A 27,497-nucleotide genomic window follows, 5' to 3' on the forward strand; every position below is an offset into this window, starting at 1 on the left:
ATGCATCAGAATGATCTGAATTTTTATCAGACTGGTTTGAATATGAACTCTGAAGCTTACTATGTCACTTGATCATGCTTCTGGGTCCTGTTTATCCTGCGTTACTTTATCTCTAAAATAAATTTAGCCATGAATGTTCAATAAATGTTAGGTAATTGTATTATGTACAGTTGACAGGAACAGAGTAAAGTCCTGCTTAAAAGAAATACATTGAAAAGCTTAGTACTGTCAACACCCCACAGTGAGTTTTTTTTTTCCTTCTTAGAACTTGTGCACTGCAGCATAGCAGAAAGGATACTCTATGGAATTATTTTGTTCAAATCCTTTCAAGCTGCTTCTGCAGAGAAACAAACTTCTATGAATTAACTCTGGCAGTAGCAAACTCTCAGGAGATAATGTAGCCTCTATATCCCCCACTGCAGTTCTTCTGAAGTCTGTGGACCCTGCAAATGATTGCTTTCCCTCTCTTCCATACTTCAGAGCATCATTATTAAAGTAAATTCCAGTTCCAATGTCAGATGACTTTAATTCTTGATGACATGGAAAATTAAATGATCTCCAGATATCTAACCATTTTATTGCATATTCAAGGTATCTCTTCCTCTAAAATGATGGAATAGTTACTTCGATACTTAGAAAGGGTAAAAACATTTATTTAATGCTGGGTGAAAAACTTAGCAAAAATCTTTTTAATATTTTTCCTAACAAATCTCCCAAAATCTCTCATGAAAATGCAAAATTGAATAGGGTAGAGAATGGTCCACCTATAATATCCATAGAGAAAATTAATTCTTCTACTAAAAGTTTGTAAAGTTGTTTTTCTCCTTTCAAGTGTTTTTTTTTTTAAGCAAATATGTAAAACACAACTACTGTGGAACAATAAATCCACAGTAAATGGTAAATAATAAAAGCATTCAGAATAAATACCTTGAATTTGGCAAGTATAGGATGTTGATTCTTTCCCTAATTAATCACTATGAAGAATTAAAGTGACAATTACATTTGCTATATCAGGACTGTGACTCTACCACCAATTATGAAATTTCCATTGATATTAGAAAGTGTAGTATCTGAGAAAAGAAGCATTCCAGTATTATACACATACACACATATATGCAAACAGTTTACCCACAGGGGTTCTATCCTTGATTTTTTGATCCAACAGGATCAAATCATGAATATAACCCTTCCAGCTTGTATGACCTTGAAGGAAAAAATGCTTACAAGTACTGTGCCCATATGTAATTGGAAATTTGACTAATTCTTCAGAGTTTAAAATAGATTAGGAATAATACATATATAAGAAATATCATTAGACCTGTCCAATCTGGAGATAAATATAAAATAACCTACAAGGAGCCTTGCCTTACAGCCCTCTTCTATGTAACAATAATATAAAGCTTCAGTGCCTTTATTAATGTGTCATCAGATGATCGCTAGGCAGTCTCAAGTTGTCGTGTCTCACGTTACCTCTGGAAATCAGCTTCAGCCAAGTAGTTTTCAGGTAGACTCTGACTGATTCAATTTGCTGCTAGAAATCAGCAAAGGTACTTGGCTTTCCTGTCATTTTGGAGCTTCATTATCTCTGCTGGGTGTTGGAATTAGGGAATAACTATAGAAAATGACTGTCTCCCTGACCTTGAACCTAAAATATCATAGATCAAAGCAGCAATAGTTAAGCCCTGAACCTCAAATTTCTTTCTAGATCACAGTGGGGACAAGTCATGTTCAAATCACATAGCCAGAATACAGCCCAGCTGGACTAGAATTCAACTTTTAATCTCCAATTAAGTGAGTTCATAGTACATTAAAGTTATTTTATCTTCTGTAGGAATCTATACTTTCCTCCCTCCCCACTACCAGCCATGTTCATAGCTGCTTAATGATTAGTAAGATTTGAAGAGACTCATATGCAAACAAAGATATGAGTGTGCACAAACACCATCTTTCTCTGTTAATGTGCTTAGTTTAGCACTTAAATAAGTGTAAACCAGATTTCTGTAAACAATTTTTTTCTAGTTGAGCAATTAGTTTGATTATTAAACTTTAGAATTCTTATAATTCACGTTCATAGTGAAAAGAAGTGTATCCTTGATTTTGTAGATGTCTCTTTATTTGCTAATTGCTTACATTCTTATAATTTTGCCTTTATAGATGGTTCAAAATAGATATGAGGTTTCTTCACTTGCTGTTTGTTTTGTACAGAAGATAGCATGAAGAGTAGGGACTATAAGTGTGCTTTTCATTGCTATATTCTGATCTGTTTTCTTACTGCTATAGTTTTTTTTTTTTTAATAGACTTTGTTTTTAGAATTAGGGTTTTTTAAAATAGTTTTAGATTCACAGTAATACTGAGTAGACGTTACTGAGATTTCCCATGTGACCCGCCCCCCACACACAAATGCATGGCCTCCCCCATTATCAACATCCCCCAGCATCACTGGCACAACTGGTGAACATACACTGATGTATGATTATCCTCCAAAATCCATAGCTTACATTACCATTTACACTTGGTGTTTAACATCCTATGGGTGTGGAGAAATTCATAATGACATGTATCCACTATTATAACATACAGAAGAGTTTCACTCCCTTAAATAAACTCTTTGCTCTGCCTATTCATCACTCCTTTCTCCCATCCTCTGGCAACAACTAATCTCCTTATGGTCTTCAAATTTTTGAGTTTTTCAGAATGTCATATAGTTGAAATTATATAGCATGTAGCCTTTGCAGATTGACTTCTTTCCCTTTAGTAATATGCATTTAAATTTTCTCTTTCCATGGGAACAGTTTGTTTATTTTTAGCACTGAATAATATTCTATTGACAAATTATTTAATAATTTCCCTGGTGAACTCTTGGTTGTTTCTGAATGTTTGCAGTTATGAATGAAGCTGCCCTAAGCATCTTTGTGCAGGCTTTTGTGTGGATGTGTTTTCAGTTCCTTTGGGTAAATACCAAGGAGCATGATTGCTGGATCATATAGAGTAAGTTGAGTTTTGTTCAAAACCATCCACCCAACTATCTTCCAAAGTAACAGTACCATTTTGCATACCCACCAGCAGTAAGCTGGGTTTTTCAGTTTAATATATTATCTATCCTTAATGACAAATCATGTGTAAATAGACATTCCTTTTAAAGAGGCAAAAAATTCTGTTAAGAAAAGCATAAATATGTTTTTAAAATTGGCTACACACACAATAATTGCCAGTTACTGTATTTTGTCATAATTATGTTTTTTAGGAGAGGAAAATAATTATTTTAATCCATTAGGTCATACTATCTTGAGTGCCATACTTTCTGAGAATTCCCTACTGCTGCAAGCCCTGCAATATCTATCTGCCCCTTGAGATTTGCTATAATTTCTACTCTGAAATGTGTGCAGCACATTACTATTATGTTTCTTGAACAATGATTACATATGCATGTAGTTTTTATTAAGTATTTTATAATGTGAGTTCAAGCTGGATATAAATCTGACTGCCTTTCACTGAGCTTAATTCATTCCATTTGTATTGATCTAATAGGATAATTTTTCAGGCCTAACTTTCATTTAGGAAATTAACACTTTAGTCTCAGAAATCTGTTCACAGTATAATTACAGAATATCTTCTAAGAGTTTGTAACATGAAAAATGTTCCATTGTAATTTAGTATCAAAACTGAACTAGGCCATTGCATGTGAGGAACAGGAAGTATTATAAAAACATGTTGTTTTAGAAAGTGGTATTTTTATCTGAAAAATATATATGTATAAATATACATAAATGCAGATATACAAAAAGTATACTTTGGGATCTCACATACACCCAAGATTACTTTTAAATCACTTGGTAAGATGTATAAAATCAGGAGGTCAAAGTATAGTTTATGCAAAATTTTAATCTGAGTCAATACTAATGGATACAAGATGAAAGAGATGACTTTGAATTAACTCCCCACTCTCCTACTTAAACTTTATTTTGTACCTGATTAATGATAATAGACAGGATCACCTATGTTCGAAATACCAGACACTCTGTAATTTGGAATGTTTTTATACAGTCTCTGGAATTACCTGTAGGGTGCATTTGCAGGTAGATAAAATCTTCTATTTCATTATCAACTCTAATTCAGTTGACATTAGAAAAGTATGTAATAATAATGTAGTTTTGGGAGCCTGTTAAAGACTAGATCTGTACTCAAAATCACACTGAAGCAGTATGCTTTCTGTTATAATAGCTAAACCAATATATTAAGTATAAAGACTGATGAAGAAGTACTCGGAGTGTATGGATTTATGAATAGTGTGGAGATATATGCTTACAGAAGCCTTTGACTGCATCTTAAAAGTTCAATAGTCCTAGAAACATTTGAAAATTCCTCCTTTCCCACTTTGGAGCAGACTTCATCTATTCACTGGAAATGTAAAATTTGTATATCATAGTACTTCTTTTAAAAGTCTAAACTATTAACATGTAGCCATCCTTTTAAAGAGAACTTAAGTGCTACTTCACTTTTATGTATACTACATATAATTCTTTTATAGAACATAAGGTCCAGAATGGTAGGGACATTTATTTATGTTGTTCATTGCTGTATTTCTGGGGCTAGCAATGATGTTAAGACAAATAATAATTACCCAACAAATGTTGAATGACTGAATGTAAATTTAATTCCTGTCAGATGAGTTGATAATTATATAAAGCCTTTGTATTAGTCTGTTTAGGCCGCTATAACAAAATACCATGGAAGGGTGGCTTATAAATATTGGAAATTCATTTCTCACAATTCTGGGGTCTGGAACTCAGAGAGCAGGATGACAGTGTGATTGAACGAGGATCCTTCTCCAGATTGCAGAATTCTTCAATCCATACATGATAGAAGGAACTAGAGAGCTCTGTGGGATCTTTTTTATGAGAGCTATAATCCCATTCATGAGGATTCCACCCTCAGGAGCTAATCACTTCCCTAAGGCCCTATCTTCTACTACCATCACCTGGGGTTAGGATTTCAACAAAGGAATCTGAGGAGACAAAAACATTCATACCATAACACTGATCAAATTAATAAGATTTTAAATCTTATGATGTTTAGAATTATAAGCATAAAGGTATTAAGATATATACTGATGTGTTTAACAACCTAAAATTCTTTTTTTCCAAAAAGGTTTAGTTTATCCATTAATGATGTACTTGTTACCTGATGGTCATCATTTATAATGTATGGATCCATCTCCTGTAGCTTCAGGGTAACTAGGTTTTTGCATTTTAATTATGGGCTTGACTAGCTGAGTTAAATCTGTTATGTGTGTGCTTATTGTTATTATTGACTAAATCTTTCAGCAAGTATCCAGTTTTACCCGAGGAAAGAAAATTTAGATAGTTATACATAACAACGTTTATTCCCTAAGTAAATAGAGTTGACATTTCTTTGACCAGTAGTGAAAATTTGAAGTCTCACATTACTCTGGATCTAATGATTTTTTGTTTTATCCTTATAGACATGGAAGTGGTTCAGCGATGGTGAAATATTTCTTAGATTCTTAGATTTTTATGTTTATCTCTTAGTGATCTTTTATTTTTTTTTATTTTAAATTGGTGAATAATTGTTTCACAGTGTTGTGTTGGTTTCTTCCATACACTAATGCAAAAAGTCACAATTGTGTATATATATATATCCCCTCCTTCTTGAACTTCCTTCCTCTCTCCCATCCCACCTGTGTAGGTTGTCACAGAGTGCCAGGCAGCTTCCCACTCTTTTATACTCCAATTATTGTTCCATGTCATCAATCCATCTACCTGATACACAAAGCCATTCTTTATGATGGCCCTCTATTCCATGTGCCTTATTTCCTTAATATGCTATTATGCCATTCATTTTTTATCCCAACCTCCTTTTTAAGATTTCTGTTTACATTTCCTTCCACAGTTCCTAATACCTAACCACACTCTCCTCTGTGACCCCATGGACTGTAGCCCACCAGGTTCCTCTGTCCATGAGATTTTTCCAGGCAAGAGTACTGGAGTGGGTTGCCATTTCCTTCTCCAGAGGATCTTCCCAAACCAGGGATTGAACCCTGGTCTCCCGCATTGTAGGCAGACACTTTACCATCTGAGCTACCAGGGAAGCCTCTACTCATTATTACACATGTGCAATAATGCTGTTGTCTATTAGAGTATCACTTTAAACGACTACTAAATTGTCCAGAGTTTAAAAATTCTGAATTGTCAAACTATTGGCAATGGAGAGAAGAAACATGAAAATCAATATTTGCTTACATAAATATCCACAAGATGCATTGCTATGTAAACTTATAACTGCAACTAAGATCTCTTACAGAAATACATAAATTCAGTGAGGGAAGTGGATGCAATTTAATGGCTACTTGATGGGGGATGAGACATGTAGAATGAGAGGAATTAGTCCAGATGACTTTATGATGCTCATGTCTGTTTTAGGTTTCCATGCTGCTCTAATGATTGCATATTTTCCTCTCTGATGATAATTTACTTCATCTCTGCCATATTGTATAAATGTCCTTCTCCTCTAATCTTGAATATCTTAGGTTATGTAACATTCTTTGTATTCCTCAAGTAGCCTACCATTCTCTTTAGGATTCCATAGCTTTTTATGCATATCTTTATTATCCTTTAATTATTAATTTGCAATACTTTCAACTCACATGAGTGTGAGATTATTTAGGAAGGGCTACAAGGTATACCTAACATAGTAGATCCATTAATAACTTGTAGAATTTGTATATTATCTCTTTGACTAAGCCACCAGGACTGACTGACTCAGTGGAGAACCAGGGAACTTCTATTTATTCCTAATTTACCTAGAAATATTAAAAACTAAGGGCAAACAGACTGAAAGGGGGCCATGCAATTGAGAACAAATTCCATATTAATGGCATATTAATGAATTTCATGGGCACCTAAAGTTACTCCTTGACTGATACTGTGCCAAAAAGCCAGATGATATATTGGGGGCAGAGTTATTGACTATGCCTTTTGAGAAAGTATAGCAAAATCACAGTAACCAAGAGATAGTAATGAATATAGTAGTGGTTGTTCTATTATTTATTACTTAATGCATGCGTGTTAAGTCACTTCAGTTGTGTCTGACTCTGTGCAACCCCATAGTTGGCAGCCCACCAGGCTCCTCTGTCCCTGGGATTCTCCAGGCAAAAATACTGGAGTGGGTTGCCATTTCTGTCTCCAATGCAAGCACGGATGCTAAGTCACTTCAATCGTGTCCAACTCTGTGACCCTATGGACAGCTGCCCACCAGGCTCCTCTGTCCACAGGATTCTCTAGGCAAGAATACCGAAGTGGGTTGCCGTTTCCTTCTCCAATTACTTAAATAAAAGAGTATATTGTATATAATTAGTGGTATTTGTTCTTTTGGTTTATAAATACAATACCTATTTGATTCTCCCATTCTAGGTGTTATGATCATCAGTCTGCATAGATAACATCATTTACTTTTATTCTAGCAGCATTGGGTACAACTGTATAACTGGGTAAACTGAGATGTAGAGGTTTTAAGTTAATTGTGTAAGGTCAACTATGAAGAAGGAAGTAAAGCCAAGATTCCAACTGTGTCTCTAAGATTAAATCCTGTGTGTTTTACCACCTAAAATCACCAGACCAAAGATGCTGAATCTTTTTTCTTCACTTATTTAATATTATTTCCCTTCCTTCAACTCTACCTTCTTCATAATGGGTTTTATTAAAGTCATTTAGACAATATTAGTATGCATCCTGTTCAGTGCTTGGTATTCTATGCAGAAAAGGTGTGAAGTATATCCAGAGTAACCATTGAACACAAAAATGCCTGTGGAAGAACCTGCAGGACAAGGAGCGACGATGCATACATAGACAGTAATTGCCCTAGAAAAAGCAAACACAGGCTTGAAAACACATTGGGGAAATGAGACTGGGAGAGGCAGAAGAGGTCACTGTTGCTGCTGCCTTGCCTGATGTTTGGGAGGAGTTAATTATTGAGCAGCAGGTGTTTTCTGTACTCAGCAGAGAGCCTCCCGAAAGCAAAACTGGCAGAGCTGCCTCTGAACAAGAGCCACCGATCCTGCCATTGTTTGGCACGATGAACCAAGCTTTCTGCTCTGGGAAATGCTGCATTGTATTATCTTGGATTTCATCCAGCCTGGATCCCATCAGACAGAATTGCCTCATTGTGTTATTTCTGACTGACTGGGGTAAGACTGCAGGTTTTGCTTTTCTGAAAATCAACCTGAAGCAAATCACCTTTGATTACAGGTTGAATTTACAAAGTTGTTTATTTCTCATCTTATTCCCTGATCTCAGGAACTGCAGAGTGAAATCCAGTAAGATCAAGCCACATCACCTTCCTTCCAGATTCCAAAATGTCTGAAGATATGAAAAAGCAAACAAACAAATTCACTAATAAAGATTAACTCCTGTTTCATTATAAAAGTGAATTTTTTCCAACGCCTCTCCTTCTCGGTCCTAGGCAAACCAATATAATATTAAGATAAATTGCATATTATGTTTCTAAAAGTAAATCATAGCTTTATAGTAACTGTCTTATATAATATTTAATTTTATAAGGACTTGTGGAGAAAAATGGCTTTGATGAAAATGCCCATTAAAGAGTAAAAAAAAAAAAAAACACCATCTATATTAATGACAATACTTATAACACCATGATAGTTCACACTTATTTAATATTCATTAAATACTAAGTTGTGTTAAGCTCTTTAAATACACTTTCTAAATTAATCTTCACAGATTAAATGGTAGGAAATATCCTTTCTGTTTTTGTTTTGACCCTAGAGTCAGAAATTTGTGTTAATGACAGTCTGCAGTTCTTGGTGTGCTATCATGATTGACCTATGTCCACAAATCTCTTCTTTTTACTAGGCATTGATTTTTAAATAGTTTGTTCCTTTATTCCTAGTCTCCATGCCTATTCTTTTCCTCACAAGTCAATTAACAGTTTACCATATTAATATGGTTCCTGGATTAGGATTTTATATATGTTTGCTAAATATGGGCTTCCCTGGTGGCTCAGCTGGTAAAGAATCCACCTGCAATGCAAGAGACCTGGGTTTGATCCCTGGGTTGGGAAGATCCCCTGGAGAAGCAAAAGGCTACCCACTCCAGTATTCTGGCCTGGAGAATTCTGGCCTGGGAACGTCGGTTATTGTCAGGCAATGACTTCCAGGGCATCTTCGGAGTTGCCTGGTTGGTGACATCTCTTTCCCATTACAAGTAGCACTGGAGCTCAGTCCAGGCTCCAGCCCAATTGAAGAATCTCCCCCTTCCACCGGAAACCTCCTTGGCTGAGTCCCAAACCGAAAAGGCATAATTCACTGAAAACCAAAATAGGCCCAGTCTGATTCCTGTAGAGGTGAATAAATCAATTGCTTCTACTGACCTTCCAGGGAAGGCTGGAACTGCCAAAGGAATGATGATCTAATGTTCCAGTGACACCCAGAAACCGTGACATCAGAAGATTCTTTCACATAGTTTCCTGCCTGCACGGCCTCCGGAGCTGGCGACGCTCAAAGATGTTGACAAGATGTATGGTCTGTGGGGTCGCAAAGAGTTGGACATGACTGAGTGACTTTCACTTTTTCACTTTCAACATAATCTAAGTTTTTTCTTATCATGCCTTTCCTGATACTCTTGAGTACAGACTTGTTCAGCACTGTGTTTGAAAGTTCTACCTCTCATGCTGAATGTATATTATTGTTTCTAACCACTACAAAATATTGTTATTTACACTTTACCTATCATTTCCTTAGTGATGGGTGTTATTATACTTTACACTATCAAAACTTCAGTGTGATGAACGTTCTGGGAAATCACCATTTTTAGATCAACTGTTATAATTTATTGCTATTTGAATTAAGATGTTTTCTAACCAAATAAGATATTCTCTAGGTCTTATTTGCAGACTTTTAAAAAGACTATTTTTAAAGTAGTTTCAAGTACACAGCAAAGTTAAGAGGAGCATACAGAGATTATCTATATATCCCCTGTCCCACACGTGCATAACTTCCCCCATTATCAACATCCCCAACCAGAGCAATACATTTGTTACAGTTGAAAAACCTACATCTACATAGACACATCATTGTCACCCAAAGTCCATAATTTACATTAGCATTCACTGACTCTTGACATTGTATATTCTACAGGTTTGGAAAACTTGATAATGACTTGTATCTACCATTACAGTATCTTACAGATTAATTTCACTGCCCTAAATAAATAAAGACAAAAAAGAAAAGCTACTTTGCCTATTCATCCTTCTCTACCCTCATCCCATGTCAACAACTGATCCTTTTACTCTAAGATTTTTTCCTTTTCCAGAATGTTATGTAGTTGGAATCATACCGTAATTAATCTTTTCAGATTTGATTCTTTCACATAGCAGTATACATGGTTCCCTTTGTCTTTTACTGGCTTTATAGTTAATTTGTTTTCTAGCACTAATGTTAGATTGTGTAGCTATATCACAGTTCATTTTTCCATTCACCTACTAAAGGGCATCTTGGTTTTCTCTAAGTTTTGTCAGTTAGGAATGAAGCTTGATAACAACATCTGTGTGCAGGTTTTTGTGTGGAAATAGTTTTCAAATCTTTGAGTAAATACCAAGAATTGTAATTGCTGGATTGTATGGTAAGAGTATGTTTGGTTTTGTAAGAAACAACCTTATGTGCAGAATTTTGTTTGAAGGGCCATTGGTTACACAAAAATAGTTTCATAGATCCTTACCAAAATGTGTTTTCTCAAGTCAATAGTATTTGAGGGCCACCATTTCCTGCAGTCTATCAATATTATTGATATTATTGAGTATTATCAATAATATAAAATCAAGAATATAATTAAGAATCAATAATCAAGAATATAATTGAGTATTATCAATATCTATAATTCTTGAACTATGATCATGTTTATAGATGACACCTTGCTGTTTTTAATTTATATTTCTCTGATAAGTGGTGTTAAAAGCATCTTTTTCTATTAGCTTTTTCACTTTTGCTTTTCTGTAAATTGCCTAGTCACCCTGTTTGCCCATTTTTGTACTAAACATTCTTTTTCTTATTTTTCCAGAAATTCATTTATTAATACATTTAGATACCAATCAGTTTTCAACTTTTAGACATTTACTTATTTTTCCCTGCTCAGTCACCATATCATGAACTTAATTTTGTCCATTGTAAGTAGTAATCTTTAATTTTGTCATAGTCAAGTTCAACTTTTTGATATTTTATTTAACCATTTTTGCTTACCCCAGGGCTACAGGGATATTCTCTTCCATGAATTTCTTTTGGATTAAATTTTAATTTTGACATTTGGGTATAAATCCAACCGAATTTCATCTTTGAAGAATGAAACAGAACACTGCCTTGGTTTGGGTTTCTCCCAAAGCAGACAAGAATCCTTAGCCAAGAATTGTATCTAGTCCATGATCGATGAGATGAAAGTGAAAGTGAAGTCGCTCAGTCGCGTCTGACTCTTTGCAACCCTACAGGCTGTAGCCTACCAGGCTTCTTCATCCATGGGGTTTTCCAGGCCAGAATACTGGAGTGGGTTGCCATTTCCTTCTCCAGGGGATCTTCCCCACACAAGGATCGAACCCAGGTCTCCTGCATTGCGGGCAGATGCTTTACCCTCTGAGCCACCAGAGAAGCCCTGATCTAGAGATACTACCCCAGGGGGGAAAAAAAAAAAATCAGAGAAATGGTTAAGTAAGAAAGGAAGGGAAGAGTGTCAATGAAAGAATAATTTTCCAGCAAGCTACCAAGGTGTATAACTTGAGCTTAAGACCATGGCAGAAATATGAGATCTGTTGTGAAGCACAACTCTCCTGGTTATTCCCCACTGAGGCAGTGTTAGATTCTTGGTCACTTCTAGGCTATATCATGGACAGAGTGAACTTGCCCTCACAGAAAGCTTTGTTAGAGATAATGCAGGCATGGAAATACTGTGTGGTATGCTATGGACAGGAAAAATCAAGGAGACAAGACATGAAATTTAAAACTGTTCATTTCATTATTAATAGATTTTTGTGGGCCTATTTATCACATGCCAAGTTTCTATTAATAGATGTGTGGATCTGTATTTATGCAATCCTGTTTATATACCTGCATGAGTATTTTAGAAACAAAACTAAGAGTAATGAATGGTACTCTGCATTATTTGTTAAGGTGATTTTGAGATAAAATACTGGTTTGTTGTCTCTTTTCTTCCCTGACCCCCTCATTACATATTCCAGTTCAGTAGTTGTATTAGCACTAAGGGGTAATACTTTTCTTTTCAAAGTTGATATTTACTCAGCAAATATGCTAGACTATATTAATTTTGTCACTTGATTCTGTTGCATTTTATGTAAGTCCATATCATATGCAAGAAAAAATTACTTCTTACCTTTCCCTTCCACATATTTACCTGTTCATCTTTCGTTTGATCACTAGCACCATGTTGTACAGTAGCACTGATAAGTCTTGCACTATCTTGCATATCTAATAGAAAACAAATTCCTCTCAAACACTTCTATGTAGATCAAATTCTTTTCTGTACCTATTGCTAAAATGTGAACATTTCCATTTTTCACTAATATGAGTTATCTTAATAGATATACTGATTAATATCTTTATACATCTAGAATGAATCCATTTGAATATTATTGAATCAGGTGAGATCGTATGAGGTTTTTCTTTTAAATTTTCAAAACTTTTATTGGCAATAAGACTACTTTTCAATTATTTTATGTGTATTCATACATATATACCCAGCAGTTTCATTTAGAACTTCAGCTCACAAAGGTTTTATACTGAAAACATGTGTAACATTAAACTTTCTTACCTATAATAGTTATGGTGTAATAGAATATTTAAAACTGACAGCACTGTATATATTCTCCACATGAAATGCCCATTTCAAGTCCAGATACCCTCAGAAAACATCCAGGCATCCTGAAAAAGGATTTGATGGACTAAATCCTTGGGCTCTTGAGATATAAGGATTTTACTCTCCCTCACCGTTTGTAGCCTCCTTAAAATCTAGTCAAGAGTCTCCACCTCCAGATCAGAGATAGCCTGGTTCTCAAAGCAAAACTTCAGGGCAGATTGGTGTTTCCAAAGAGAGATTGTAAAGACTGCTAATAGGCATTTCTTGACCCTCTACAGTGAGTCAGATTCTGTGTTTGGCAGTTGAACTCCTGGAATTCTCCACCTTTTTGAAAAGAAGCACATTTCCCCACATTGCTACATGGTTAGTTCAGGTGCTTGAAGTGCTGTCTGGATGGTATTGTAATGGTTAAACTAAAGAGAAGGCATTGAGTACATGTTCTCTAAGAAATAGTACACAGGAAAGGATTTCCAACAGGGATTGATTCCATATGTGCTTAGTCGTTCAGTCGTGTCCAACTCTTTGCAACCCTATAGACTGTAGCCCACCAGGCTCCTCAGTCCCTGGGCTTCTCCAGGCAAGAATGCTGGAGTGGGTTGCTATTTCCTACTCCATGATTCCATATAACCATGCCCTGTTACTGCTTTGAACCAAACTGCTGAAAGACCAATGTTTCAAGAAGCAAGGTGTTGGTTATCTCTGATTACTAGCCTCTCCTGTGGTGGAAAAACTGCCACAGTAACATCCATGCTGGTTTAACATGCAAGCCTCTTGTATCAACAGAGGGAGGCAGGACTAGACAGCCAGTCTACTCACCAGGCAGTATATCAGACACTGATTGATCAGCCTTAGCAGAGCAGGAACTCTCAACCCCGTGTGTTAACAGATCTCTGTTCTGCTGGCACTAGAACTAGCACCCTGCAGGAAACCACACTAATTTTTCATCGCCATGTTGGTGTCTTCCTTACACAGATTTTTCAAGTCTATGTTCATAACTAAACTGGGCCTATAGATTCTTTTGTATTATTTTTATTCTTTACCAGTTTTAGAATCAAGCTTATTTTAGAACCATAGCATGAGTTAGTGGTTTTTCATTCTTCCAATTTTCTGACCAAATTGAAGAATTGGTAGAACATGACTGTAAAATCATTGGGACATGATTTCTTTGAGGAAAATTTATTGTTACAATTTTGGAATCCTTAATACTTAGTTTTCATAGAACATACTTCTTATACCACTTTGAGATCTGCTTGGATGACTTTTGCCAAGCTCTGTATCCATCCCATCCACTTCTGTATTAACTACTACAGACTGCCTACAGGGGTCTTCCCGGGTGGCTCAGTGGTAAAGAATCTACCTGCCAAGCAGGAGATACAGGTTTGACGCCTGAGTCAGGAAGATACCCCAGAGAAGGAAATGGCACCCACTCCAATATTCTTGCCTGGAAAATCCCATGGACGGAGGAACCTGGTGGGCTGCAGTCCATGGGGTTGCAAAGAGTCAGACATGACTTAGCAACTAAACCACCACCACCACCGGCCTAGAATTGAGAATGCAAGATAGTTGCCTTTGTTAAGAAAAACGTCTCTAAGACTTAAGACTTCAGTCTATTCAGATTCTTATTTCTTCAAGTATTGATTTAAGGTTACTTTTCCAGAAACTTATTCATACTTGTCTTCTCTTTTCTAAGAAATATCTTTCTCTTTTAACCCAGTGCACATGTGTGTTTGTGCCTGTGTTTGTGTGTGGGAGTAATTTATGGGAGTTGATTAGCAAGGCTAATTAGCAAGGCTCACCAACTGGAGCCAGACTCTGTAATCCCTCTCCTTCCTTGCTGCATTAGTTTTGGCCTTTCTGGAACATAGCTTAATATTCCCCCAAGATTCACATTAATAACCTTTGTTGACAGAGTCTGAGGTTTAAGAATGATGAACAAGATGCCTAATAGATGAAATAAGTTGGAAAAGAGCTTTTCAAACAAAAGTTCTATGGAGACTACTTTTCTTGGGGTAAGAAGAGGAGAGTCTACATCTCCAACACCTTTTTTTATGGGAAACTGGGCCATAACTTTCCATTTTACTGTATAATTTTTTCCTCTGACTACCAGCAAAATATTTCTCCAGAGAGTCTCTTGTATCTCACTAGTTTTTCCCAGCCATAAAATAGTCTGAACAATATACAAATATGCAGTTTTTTCCCCTAAATTTAAAACAAAACAAAACAAAGAAAACAAGTACAGCTAACCCATGAACAACATGGGTTTAAATTCTGTGGGTCCACTTATATGAAGATGTTTTTCATAAATACATACTCATTCAGTTAGTTCAGTTGCTCGGTTATGTCCATTCCAACTCTTTGCGACCCAATGGACTACAGTACGCTAGTCCTCCCTGTCTTTCACCAATTCCTGGAGCTTACACAAATTCATGTCCATTGAGTCAGTGATGCCATAACCATCTAATCCTCTGCTGTCTCCTTCTCCTGAGTTCAATCTTTGCCAGCATCATGGTCTTTTCAAATAAGTCAGTTCTTTGCATCAGGTGGCCAAAGTACTGGAGTTTCAGATTCACCATTAGTCCTTCCAATGAATATTCAGGGCTGATTTCATTTAGGATGGACTGGTTGGATCTCCTTGCAGTCCAAGGGACTCTAAAGAGTCTTCTCAAACATGAAGTTCAAAAGTATCAATTCTTTGGCCCTTTTTTTATAGTCCAACTCTCACATCCATACATGACTAATGGAAAAACCAAAGTTTTGACTAGATGGACCTTTGTTGGCAAAGTAATGTCTCTCCTTTTTAACATGCTGTCTAGATTCGTCATAACTTTTTTTTTTCAAGGAGGAAGCGTCTTTTAATTTCATGGCTGCAGTCACCATCTGCAGTGATTTTGCTAAGTCACTTCAGTCATTTCCGACTCTGTGCGACCCCATAGACGGCAGCCCACCAGGCTCCCCCGTCCCTGGGATTCTCCAGGCAAGAACACTGGAGTGGGCTGCCATTTCCTTCTCCAATGCATGAAAGTGAAAAGTGAAAGTGAAGTCGCTCAGTTGTGTCTGACTCTTAGCAACCCCATGGATTGCAGCCTAACAGGCTCCTCCGTCCATGGGATTTTCCAGGCAAGAGTACTGGAGTGGGGTGCCATTGTCTTCTCTCGCAGTGATTTTGGAGCCCCCAAAAATAAAGTCTGACACTTTTCCATAGTATCCCCATCTATTTGCCATGAAGTGATGCGACCAGATGCCATGATCTTCATTTTCTGAATGTTGAGCTTTAAGCCAACTTTTTCACTCTCCTCTTTCACTTTTATCAAGAGGCACTTAGTCCTTCTTCACTTTCTGCCATAAGGGTGGTGTTATCTGCATATCTGAGGTTATTGATATTTCCCCCAGCAATCTTGATTCCAGCTTGTGCTTCATCCAGTCCAGCATTTCTCATGATGTACTCTGCATATAAGTTAAATAAGCAGGATGACAATTTACAGCCTTGACCGACTCCTTTCCTAATTTGGAACTAGTCTGTTGTTCCATGTCCATTCTAACTGTTGCTTCTTGACCTCCATACAGATTTACTGGGAGGAAGGTCAGATGGTCTGATATTCCCATCTCTTAAAGAATTTTCCACAGTTGTGATCCACATGGTCAAAGGGTTTAGCGTAGTTAATAAAGCAAAAGTAGATGTTTTTCTGGAACTCCCTTGCTTTTTTGATGGTCCAACAGATGTTGGCAATTTGACCTCTGGTTCCTCTGCCTTTTCTAAATCCAGCTTTAACATTTGGAAGTTCATGGTTCATGTATTGTTGAAACCTGGCTTGGAGAATTTTGAGCACTACTTTGCTAGCATGTGAGATGAGTGCAATTGTGCAGTAGTTTGAGCATTCTTAGGCATTGCCTTTGCTTGGGATTAGAATGAAAACTGACTTTTTCCAGTCCTGTGGCCACTGCTAAGTTTTCCAAATTTGCTGGCATCAGTTCATCAGTTTCACAGCAACATCTTTTAGGATTTGAAATAGCTCAACTGGAATTCCATCACCTCCACTAGCTTTGTTCATCTTGATGTTCTTAAGGCTCACTTTACTTCACATTCCAGGATGTCTGGCTCTAGGTGAGTGATCACACCATTGTGGTGATCTGGGTAATGAAGATCTTTTTTATATACTTCTGTGTATTCTTAATATCTTCTGCTTCTGTTAGGTCCATACCATTGCTGTCCTTTATTGTGCCCTTCTTTGCATAAAATGTTCCCTTGGTATCTCTAATTTTCTTGAAGAGATCTCTAGTCTTTCCCATTCTATTGTTTTCCTCTATTTCTTTGCACTGAGGAAGGCTTTCTAATCTCTTCTTGCTATTCTTTGAAACTCTGCATTCAAAGTATACTCAACTTTGCCTTTCACATCTTTTCTTTTCTCAGGTATTTGTAAGGCATCCTCGGACCACCATGTTGCCTTTTTGCATTTATTTTTCTTGGGGATGGTCTTGATCACTGCCTCTTGTACAATGTCATGAACCTTCATCCATAATTCTTCAGGCATTCTGTCTATCAGATCTAATCCCTTGAATCTATTTGTTACTTCGTCTGTATCCTACCGTTCAGGTAGCTCCTACCTGAATGGTCTAGTGGTTTTTCCTACTTTCCTCCATTGAAGTCTGAATTTGGCAATAAGGAGTTCATGATCTGAGCCATCGTCAGTTCCTGGTCTTGTTTTTGCTTACTGTATAAAGCTTCTCCATCTTTGGCTGCACAGAATATAATCAGTCTGATTTCAGTATTGACTATCTGGCGATGTTCATGTGTAGAATCTTCTCTTGTGTGGTTAGAAGAGGGTGTTAGCTCTGACCAATGTATTCTTTTTCCAAAATCTGTTACCCTTTGCCCTGCCTCGTTTTGTACTCCAAGGCCAAATGTGCCTGTTATTCCAGGTATCTCTTGACTTCCTACTTTTGCATTCTAGTCCTCTATAATGATGCAAATACATACTATAATGCTACATAGTTATTTGAACCAGGAATGTAGAATATTGAATGCAAAGGGATCACTAACATACATGGATTTTTGACTGCATGTGGGTCAGTTCCCATTCACCCCTTTGTTTCTCAGGAGTCAATGGTAAAAACTTCTCTCAACCCAACTTACCTGTTACTTGCTTTCCCATGTTTCTTTGCACATTTTATGCAAAACTAATCATGTCATCTTAGTTTTTCACCTTTTTTTTTACCTTTTGCATACTAAATGATTTCATCTCTATCACTTCATTAAAGACCCCTTGTCAAGGTCATGAATGATCCACACTTTCGCAAGCATGGTTAATTTTCAGCTAAACAACAAACATTTGGCATAGTTAACCACAACTCAGCTTTTTTTTTCTTCTTTTCTTGGCGTTTTTGTGTATATTCTACTTTCCTTGTCACTCTTTCACTGGTGCCTCTTGCTTTCTACCCTGTCTTAATGTTAAAGCACCCCGGAACTGTCAGTCTTTGTACATTTCAGTTATCTAAAATGGTTCATACTTCTGGATCATCCACTTCAGGCTTTGAATATGTTCTATAGATAGTGACTCCAAAAGTTCTATCTCCCTCTTATACCTCTTTCCTGAACTCCTCTGGTGAATATCCAACTGAGCACTTATCATCATATCTAGCTTTATATCTAATAAATGTTTGAAACTTAACATGTCCAACCTGTATTCTCAATATTCTCATGAAATCTGTTGTGTGTGTAATCTTCTGTTTCACTTGATGGCATTTCCATTCTTAGTTTGCTCATTTTTGAAACCTTGGTGTCATATCTAACTCCTGTCATTGTTTCTTGTCTTGCAATTCATCCATCAGAAAATTTCTCAAAATACATTCAGATTCTGACTAATCTTTACCATTTTCATTGTAATCAAAACAACTGGATTATTGCTATAGGCTTTTAAGAGATTTTCTTGATTTTATTCTATTCAGTATAATAACAAGAGTTATACTTTATGCAAGTGTTACTTATCTGTTCATGTTACTTTCCTGTTCAAAGTCCAATATGTGTTTCCATTTCTTGTTTAGCACCAGCCAAAGCCCTCTGAGGCCTATAGGATTTTATATAATTTAGGCCTCTATTACTTTGCTGAATTCATCTCCAACTTTTCTTTTAGCCCAAGTCTTACAGGTGTACTGACCTCCTTTCCATTAGTGGAGCACATCTAGCATGCTAAAACTGTAGAAGTTTGCACTGTTTCCCCCCTCAAACTCTTGGTGGCTTAGTAAAGAGTTCACCTGCAATGCAAGAGACTCACTTTCAATCCCCGTGTGGGGAAGGTCTCATGGAGGAAAAAATGGCAACTCACTCCAGTATTCTTGCCTGGAAAATTCCATGGACAGAGGAGCCTAGTGGACTACAGTCCATGGGGTCACAAAGAGTTGGACACAAGAACCCAGACACAACGAGGCAACTAATACTGTCACCAACTCTTGGGTTTCCCTGGTGGCTCAGATGGTAGAGAATCTGCCTGCAATGCAAGAGACCCAGGTTCTATCCGTAGGTTGGGAAGATCTCCTGGAGAAAGGAGTGCCAACCCACTCCACTATTCTTGTCTGGAGAATCTCATGGACAGAGGAACCTGGTGGGCTACAGTCCATGGGATCATGAAGAGTCAGACATGACTGAGCAAGTAACAAAAATGGTGCTTCCCCTAAATGGACATATAGCTCACACCATCACTTCCTTCATGTTTGAGCTTAGATGTTACTTTCTTATTAAGACAGACTCTAATTTCTCTATTTAAAATCATATCTTCCTTCTACCACTTATATTCCCTATCCCAATTACTTGGGTAAGTTTTTCTCATAATATTTATAAGCTTCTAATATACTAAATATTATACTTATTGTGTACATTTGTATGTGTAGGTCCCACAGCTAGAATCATAAACTCTGTAAAAGCAGAGATTCTGTTTGTTTTTTCCACCAATATATCCTAATCATGTAGAACAGTTCTTGGCTTATAGTAGGTACACAATAAATATCTATGAGTTAAGGCATTTTATTAAAGTTTCTACATTCAAAAGTGGTACTCTTACTTTGATGTGTATATTGGAATAGAAATATAAATTCCATTTAAAACCCAATTTTTTTCTAATTTGTTTCATGTTAATCCCATATAGATTACTGTATTTTATTGATCTTTGAGTAATTGCAGAAATGACACAAAGGAAACCTATGTAAACTATAGGGAAACAGGTGAGTGCTATAAGTTAGAAAAAACAAAGGCTCAAAAAGTGATGTGTATAACCATGATGACAGAAGGGAGGTATCCTCTACCATATTATGATAGAACATGGAACATCATCTTTATATGTCATTTAGAATGATAGGCACAAGCATACACGTATGTATATATCAGAATGTTTCTGTGTATAGATACATGTTTGTACATAACTGAGATGCAAATCTTTGGCCACCTAATGTGAAGAGCTGACTCATTTAAAAAGACCCTGATGCTGGGAAAGATTGAGGGCAGGAGGAGAAGGGGACAACAGAAGATGAGATGATTAGATGGCATCACCAACTCAATGGACATGAGTTTGAGTGAACTCTGGGAGTTGGTGATGGACAGGGAAGCCTGGCGTGCTGCAGTTCATGGGGTCAGAAAGAGTCGGATGTGACTGAGTGACTGAATTGAACTGAGATACAGATCTAAAGGAAGCTATTGGTTTCCCACAGAATTTACAGAGTAATTCCAAAACATCATTTTCCTATCTTTATGATTTATATTTTAGGTCCTGAATAGCAAAATAGTGTGCCAATATGAAGCTTGTTATCTGGCTGATTTTTTTTTTCAATGTATGCTAAATTGAAACCCTGAACATAGCACTTTTCTGTTCAATTAAATACAACTTTCTGAAGGTCAATAGCAAGCTGATTAGCTGGAAAAAAGTTTTAGCTTATAACTGACTTCATATGACTCTAGAGAAATTTTATACTTTCTCATATCAGTTATATAAATTTGAATTACATGATATATAGTTAACTTCACTTACATGCTTGTGTACACAGGTGTGCTTCCTGACTATATACATGTAAACTATTTCCAGCCTTTTTAATCTATGTAAGTCTGATATTATTTTATGTTCTAGATGCCATGGTATAAAATTATCTTCCAGGGCTGAAATATGCAAAACAGAAACACTCATTATCTTTTTGATCTCAATTTTAAATGTATTCATTTTTATACATTCCTAATAAAGACCTAATGATGTTTACTATTAGAAATAGGATAAAAACACGATATCCAGTTATCTTCCTTGTAGATATATTAGATTCTTTTGGTTCATATTCTCATTCATATGTCTAAGAAATTCATGTTACTTCAGAGCCATATCCCTTCACTCATATTCTGATTTGGGGCTTTTAGGTGGAAAGTCCACCTTTCCACTTAAAACTTTTTTTTTGAGCAAAAAGGAAGTTAGCTGATAGCATGTCTTTTAGTCATCAGATAATGAAAAATAAAATTGCCATAGTAATATTCATACTCTTAATCTCCAAAAACACTAGTGTACAACCTTACTTGCTTGTCCCAGGGAGCCAGTCATAGAATTAATCAAGCATGTCTATCTCATGAGTTCCAATAGCTGTGGTCACTCTCTTAATGTAGAATGTTCTTTATCTTTATCAACATGGGCTTCTTCAGTGGTTTGGTCGTAAGACCCCTGCGGTGGGCTTACTGGTATTTTTTTCTAAGCTTTACCCCTCCCAGTGATTCAGAACTCCCATATTTTTTCTAGATAAAACAATACTCCAAAATGGAAATTGGATATTTGTGTTGGTCTAATAAGAATATAGTACAATTTGGCTGCATTCATAACTTAGTAGTTACATTGCTTATAGCATGTATAGCTTCCAGTGTGGCTTGCCCATCCTCCAACTCTAACTCTTTATAGTAGACATTTATCTGTCCAAACTGCTATTAGCAAGACAACTCATAGAAAGTGACTGTCAGCATGAAAAGGATGTACTTCTTCCAACTGGTATTTAATCTGGAAAAGTACTTGAGTAGTTATTACTGGCTCTGAAACTTATTTGAGGAGGTTATCCATAACCTGGAAGTTTAAAAGCCCCCTTGAAATAAATTGGAACTTTCTTCCCCAAGAGTTCATGCCAAAATGCTCTACGAGGCATCAATAAAAAAGCAACGGGCTTATTTTGCAAATTAAGGATCCTTTCCTAAGAAAGAGGATCTGTATGAAACACCATGAATTATCCAAGTGTGAAGTGATAAATAGGAAAATGTACCCAGCCAGAGACCTTTGCAATTAGAGAAAACATTCTTTGCTTCATCTTTTTGCAAGGTCGGATTCAATTAGCATGTTCAGTGAACAGTGGAGTCCTGGCTTCTCTTTACAACCTGTAATAGATGCAATTATTTTTCAGGGTTGCTTCCATTCTGTAAATATGCCAGTATTGCCTGGTTTAAAACTAAGTATATTTTTATAAGACCTATGGCCCCTAATTCCTCTCAATTCATGGGACTTCTGCACATTGGCAGGAATTTCATATCAAGGAAGATGAATAGCCAAATATTTAACTCTTTTGCCTAAACATATAGAGCATATCAAATGTACACTTGGTCTCCTAATAGAAATACTGACTTCAACTTTGGTCCTCCTCATCCTATAATTTAGGATTATCATGTTCATACTGTAACATACTCAGGCAGATTGATGCAAAATAATGGGTATTCACTATACCATGAACTGTAAAATGTCATTGTGAGAAGTACACTAAAGAGGTAGAAAGTTCTGTCCAGCTGTGACTTTCCATCTGCTCCAGAATCAATCTAATGGAGATAATTGTCAGGGTATAGACCTTTGGATTAGAAATACACTGATGTACTGTGGACAGAGTCATGACAACACGTGTTCTGTCACTTTTTCTTCACTTCTAGGGCTAAATTCTTCCCACATGACTGTGAATTATGTAGCAGAAATTGATAGAAATTTTAATCTCAATAGTGAATGCTCAGTAAATACCTATTTTTATACGCTGCTCAGGCAGATAGTCTTATCATTATTAAGCTACCACCTTCGGATGCAGAAGATAGGAAACATGGGTATTATCTCTTTGTTTCTACGCCTTACTCATTTCCCCATGCAGGATCCGCATTATAAAAGCTGGTAATGTTCCAGAAGTTAATTTGTGAATCAATTGTCTGGAACTTGAAATATATTTTTCCCATAGAAACAATATTAAAAATGATAGGTTAGGACAACCTAAAACATGCCTACTTAATCAACAATAAACATTAATTCTAAAACTTAACCAAGTTGCTTAACTGGACTTGATTTGTTAGTTGCCATAGGAATATATTTTTACCAAAGTTAGAGTTCTACTTTTTATCTCCCACCCCAACCTCCAGGCATATGTATAAGCATGTCCCAGTGTCTCAATATCTGGATTTTGAGAGTGAAGAAATAGGACAATCTTAGTGCATCTGGTTGTGGTTTCACTGAGTTAGTCTGTCTGGGCTTCATGTGGATGACATGCAGGGGAAATGGAGAATTAGGAAACTCTAAATATGGAAGCTTAGAGACAGGTGTGTGGAGAATTGCCAGCACATAACAACATGGCACTAAATAGACTGTGTAAAAGACATTTGCTACAATATCAAACCCCTGTGTGAACTCAGCTGGGAAGTGTGCATCAGGTGATTCAAATCGCTAGCTGCTCTACACGTGCCAGAAAATGACCATAGGAGCACCTTAGTATTGATTCAGAAAAATTTTATACTTAGGAAAATATGATTTGTGTTGTGTAACAACCATCCAATCCTTAATGGGTTAAGATAAATTTTCTTTCCAACTCATATTACATATCCAACACATTTCGGTGCCTAGAGTTTTAAAGTTTGTGATCAGAGTAATCACACAGAAACCCATGTTAATAGACAGCCAATATCACAATAGTTTCTGTTCATCATAGGGAAAAAAAAAAAAAAAGGCCTCAGGAGGATGCACTTTTGACAGTTAAACTCCTTGACCTGCAATGGCCTGTTTCTTATCGTTACAGACTAATCTCATCTCTTCACCCAAACACAAGAGAACATGGGCCATAGTTTTACCAGCTACCTGGAAGCAGGGTGAGGTACAAGTGCAGGAAGAAAACTGGAAACATTTGTTGAAATATTTAGACTGCCACACATAGATTAACAAACTATACCCAAGTGATACTGAATAATCATCTTGCAGAGTCCCACTACCAGTTTTGAAGATATCAGATACAATTAGTCCTAGAAGAATGATATTAAGCAAGGATTAGAAACAAATACCAAAATAGCAAATATTAATATTTGGTTCCGAATGTGTTTGTATAGGGTATTTTCACCTACATTATAGAACTATATGGGCTTCCTAGGTGGTGCTAGTGGTAAAGAACCCACCTGCCAATGCAAGAGACATAAGACACATGGGTTCCATCCCTGGATCAGGAAGATCCCCTGAAGGAGAGCATGGCAACCCACTCCAGTATTCTTGCCTGGAAAATTTCATGGACAGAGGAGCCTTTTGGAGTCAGCAGACCCCTGACCTCATGGGGTCACACAGAGACAGACACGACTGAAGCAACTTAGCATGGCAGCACGGTATAGACTATACACACACACACACACACACACACACACACACACACATATCTCCTAAAACCAAACAATGGGTTTTTCTCATGCAAAAAATATACTTGAACTGAAGGACTTTATTGATGTCTTCTCCTGCCAATATGATGGAAAATTAAGTTTGTGATTCTGTTTTTGTCCTTGAATAATAACAGGCCCTTCACATATCAGATCTTCAGGCACCCTTAATTCATTCCCCTTCTTCCACTAAATCAAACATGCATTGTACAGTGAGTAACCTGGGATTTAGTATAGTCAGAGTTTTCTAAAGCTCCTGTTCCTCTGATTCTTAGACATTCTAGGGCTTAAAGTTGGAGAAGGCAATGGCAACCCACCCCAGTACTCTTGCCTGGAAAATCGCATGGACAGAGGAGCCTGGTAGGCTACAGTCTATGGGGTCGCTAGGAGTCAGACATGGCTGAGCGACTTCACTTTCACTTTTCTCTTTTATGCATTGGAGAAGGAAATGGCAACCCACTCCAGTATTCTTTCCTGGAGAATCCCAGGGACGGGGGAGCCTGGTGGGCTGCCATCTATGGGGTCACACAGAGTTGAACATGAAGGCAATGGCACCCCACTCTAGTACTCTTGCCTGGAAAATCCCAAGGATGGAGGAGCCTGGTGGGCTACAGTCCATGGGTCACTAAGAGTCAGACACGACTGAGTGACTTCACTTTCACTTTTCACTTTCATGCATTGGAGAAGGAAATGGCAACCCACTCCAGTGTTCTTGCCTGGAGAATCCCAGGGATGGGGGAGCCTGGTGGGCTGCCATCTATGGGATCACACAGAGTTGGCCACGACTGAAGCAGAGACATTACTTTGCCAACAAAGGTCCGTCTAGTCAAGGCTATGGTTTTTCCTGTGGTCATGTATGGATGTGAGAGTTGGACTGTGAAGAAGGCTGAGCACTGAAGAATTGATGCTTTTGAACTGTGGTGTTGGAGAAGACTTTTGAGAGTCCCTTGGACTGCAAGGAGATGCAACCAGTACATTCTGAAGGAGATAAGCCCTTGGATTTCTTTGGAAGGAATGATGCTAAAGCTGAAACTCCAGTACTTTGGCCACCTCATGTGATGAGTTGACTCACTGGAAAAGACTCTGATGCTGGGAGGGATTGGGGGCAGGAAGAGAAGGGGACGACAGAGGATGAGATGGCTGGATGGCATCACTGATTCAATGGACGTGAGTCTGAGTGAACTCCGGGAGTTGGTGATGGACAGGGAGGCCTGGCGTGCTGCTATTCATGGGGTCGCAAAGAGTTGGACACAACTGAGCAACTGAACTGAAGTGACTTAGCAGCAGCAGCAGCAGCAGCAGGGCTTAAAGTAAGATTCATCATGCAGAGAGTACTTAGTGCTTATAAATCACATAACTTCGTATCTGATCTTTTTCCAAAAATACATATCTTCTGTTCATTATGGAAGAAAATATTTCCACTTAGTAGGTAGGTAATGCTCATAATTGTTTTAAATTTAAAAATTGTATATGCTGAGTTTATATTTTTTATAGTACAAATTTTACTGTTCAATTAGTGGATGTTTTTTTCTAATATTGAAATAGAGGTAAATACTTAAATTTTTGTTTCAGATCCTTTAAAATCTTATTTTTCTTAATTTGTTGACAGTTTAAAAATCCCAAGAATGTAACAATAGGTAAAGACAAAATCCATCAAAAAATATACACAGTACTGACTTTACCTATATACTATTATATGTGAATGATAGTTTACAAATCACATATTTCTAAAAAAAATACTGACTTTATACATATATCAACCTGATTTTTTGACAGGATGAATAATTGTAGTAACATTATTTCTTTTATCTAGTTAATTTATCTCTTTGTTTAGTCCTTGAGCAAATATTTATTGGCTACTTATTGAGCACCTACTATGTCACTGGGCTTCCCAGGGGACGCTAGTGGTTAAGAACCTACCTGACAGTGCAGGAGATGTAGAGACTGGGGTCGATCTGTGGGTTGGGAAGATCCCCTGGAGGAGGACATGACAACCAGCTCCAGTATTCTAGAGAATCCCAAGGACAGAGTAGCCTGGTGGGCTACAGTCCACGGGGTCACAAAAAGCTGGACATGACTGAAATGACTTAGCATGCAGCATATTATATAACTGACATATATGACCCATATAAAATTATCCTAAACTCATCAAATGTTCATTTTAGTGTGGTGAGATAGACAGTTAACAATTAAATGAGTCAAGTCTATATGTAACATGCCAGCTGGTGAGGAGTGCAATGAAGGGGAATAACAGGACCACCCCCATTTCCAATTTTTATGATTCAGTCTGTATTTTTGACTCAGTAAATTATACTTACAGACTTATGTACTTGTTCAGAATAATTTTATTTTGTAGTTTATATTGAGAGAGAAGGACAGAGGAGAAAAGAGAATTTTCAAGAAAGAGACACTGCATGTAATCACATAACAAATGCCTCATCCACAGAGAACCTAAATTTTGGGCAGTGCACCTGTCATGTGTAACTGGGCAGTGCACCTATCATGTGTAACTGGGCAGTGCACCTATCATGTGTAACTGATCAGAAAGTATCAGAGCACTTCTTGTTGACCTAATCCAACATCTGTGCCGCCCTCCTCTAGAGAAGTGATAAAGTCGAATATTTTAAATCTTTCTCACTTCTATTTATTTTTTTCCCTCTCTTGGTTTTATCTAGCAGGCTAAAGGTTTTTCATGCTGAGCTCCAGCCACTCATTTTTTAAGTGTTACAATATAAAAGATAAACTTGTAGGGAATTTTTTGTTGTTGTTTGTAACTGACTAGTTTTAAAACATGAAATTCTTGACATTCAAAATTATAAACCCCTTGGGTTAGGGTGTGGATCAGAGGTCTACTTCACAGGGTATTTGTTCTAGCATATAGACTTACTACATTAAATAAAAATGATTTTACCATTGAGAGCATTAGAACTGGAAATAAAAATCAGTCCTT

General features: G+C 37.0%; 1 protein-coding gene across 1 annotated transcript; it reads right to left on the reverse strand.

Moving 5' to 3' along the window:
• Positions 1–7,727: 7,727 nt before the first annotated feature.
• Positions 7,728–9,544, reverse strand: LOC133239076 (protein FAM229B-like). The gene is made up of 2 exons (XM_061402633.1): positions 9,157–9,544; positions 7,728–7,878 (listed from the first exon to the last, which is right to left on the reverse strand). Exons 1-2 carry the CDS (start codon positions 9,333–9,335, stop codon positions 7,728–7,730), a joined length of 330 nt encoding a protein of 109 aa, XP_061258617.1. The 5' UTR covers positions 9,336–9,544.
• Positions 9,545–27,497: the final 17,953 nt, after the last annotated feature.

This window comes from Bos javanicus, chromosome 26 (genome assembly GCF_032452875.1).
Source record: "Bos javanicus breed banteng chromosome 26, ARS-OSU_banteng_1.0, whole genome shotgun sequence".
NCBI classification, from domain to species: Eukaryota; Metazoa; Chordata; class Mammalia; order Artiodactyla; family Bovidae; genus Bos; species Bos javanicus.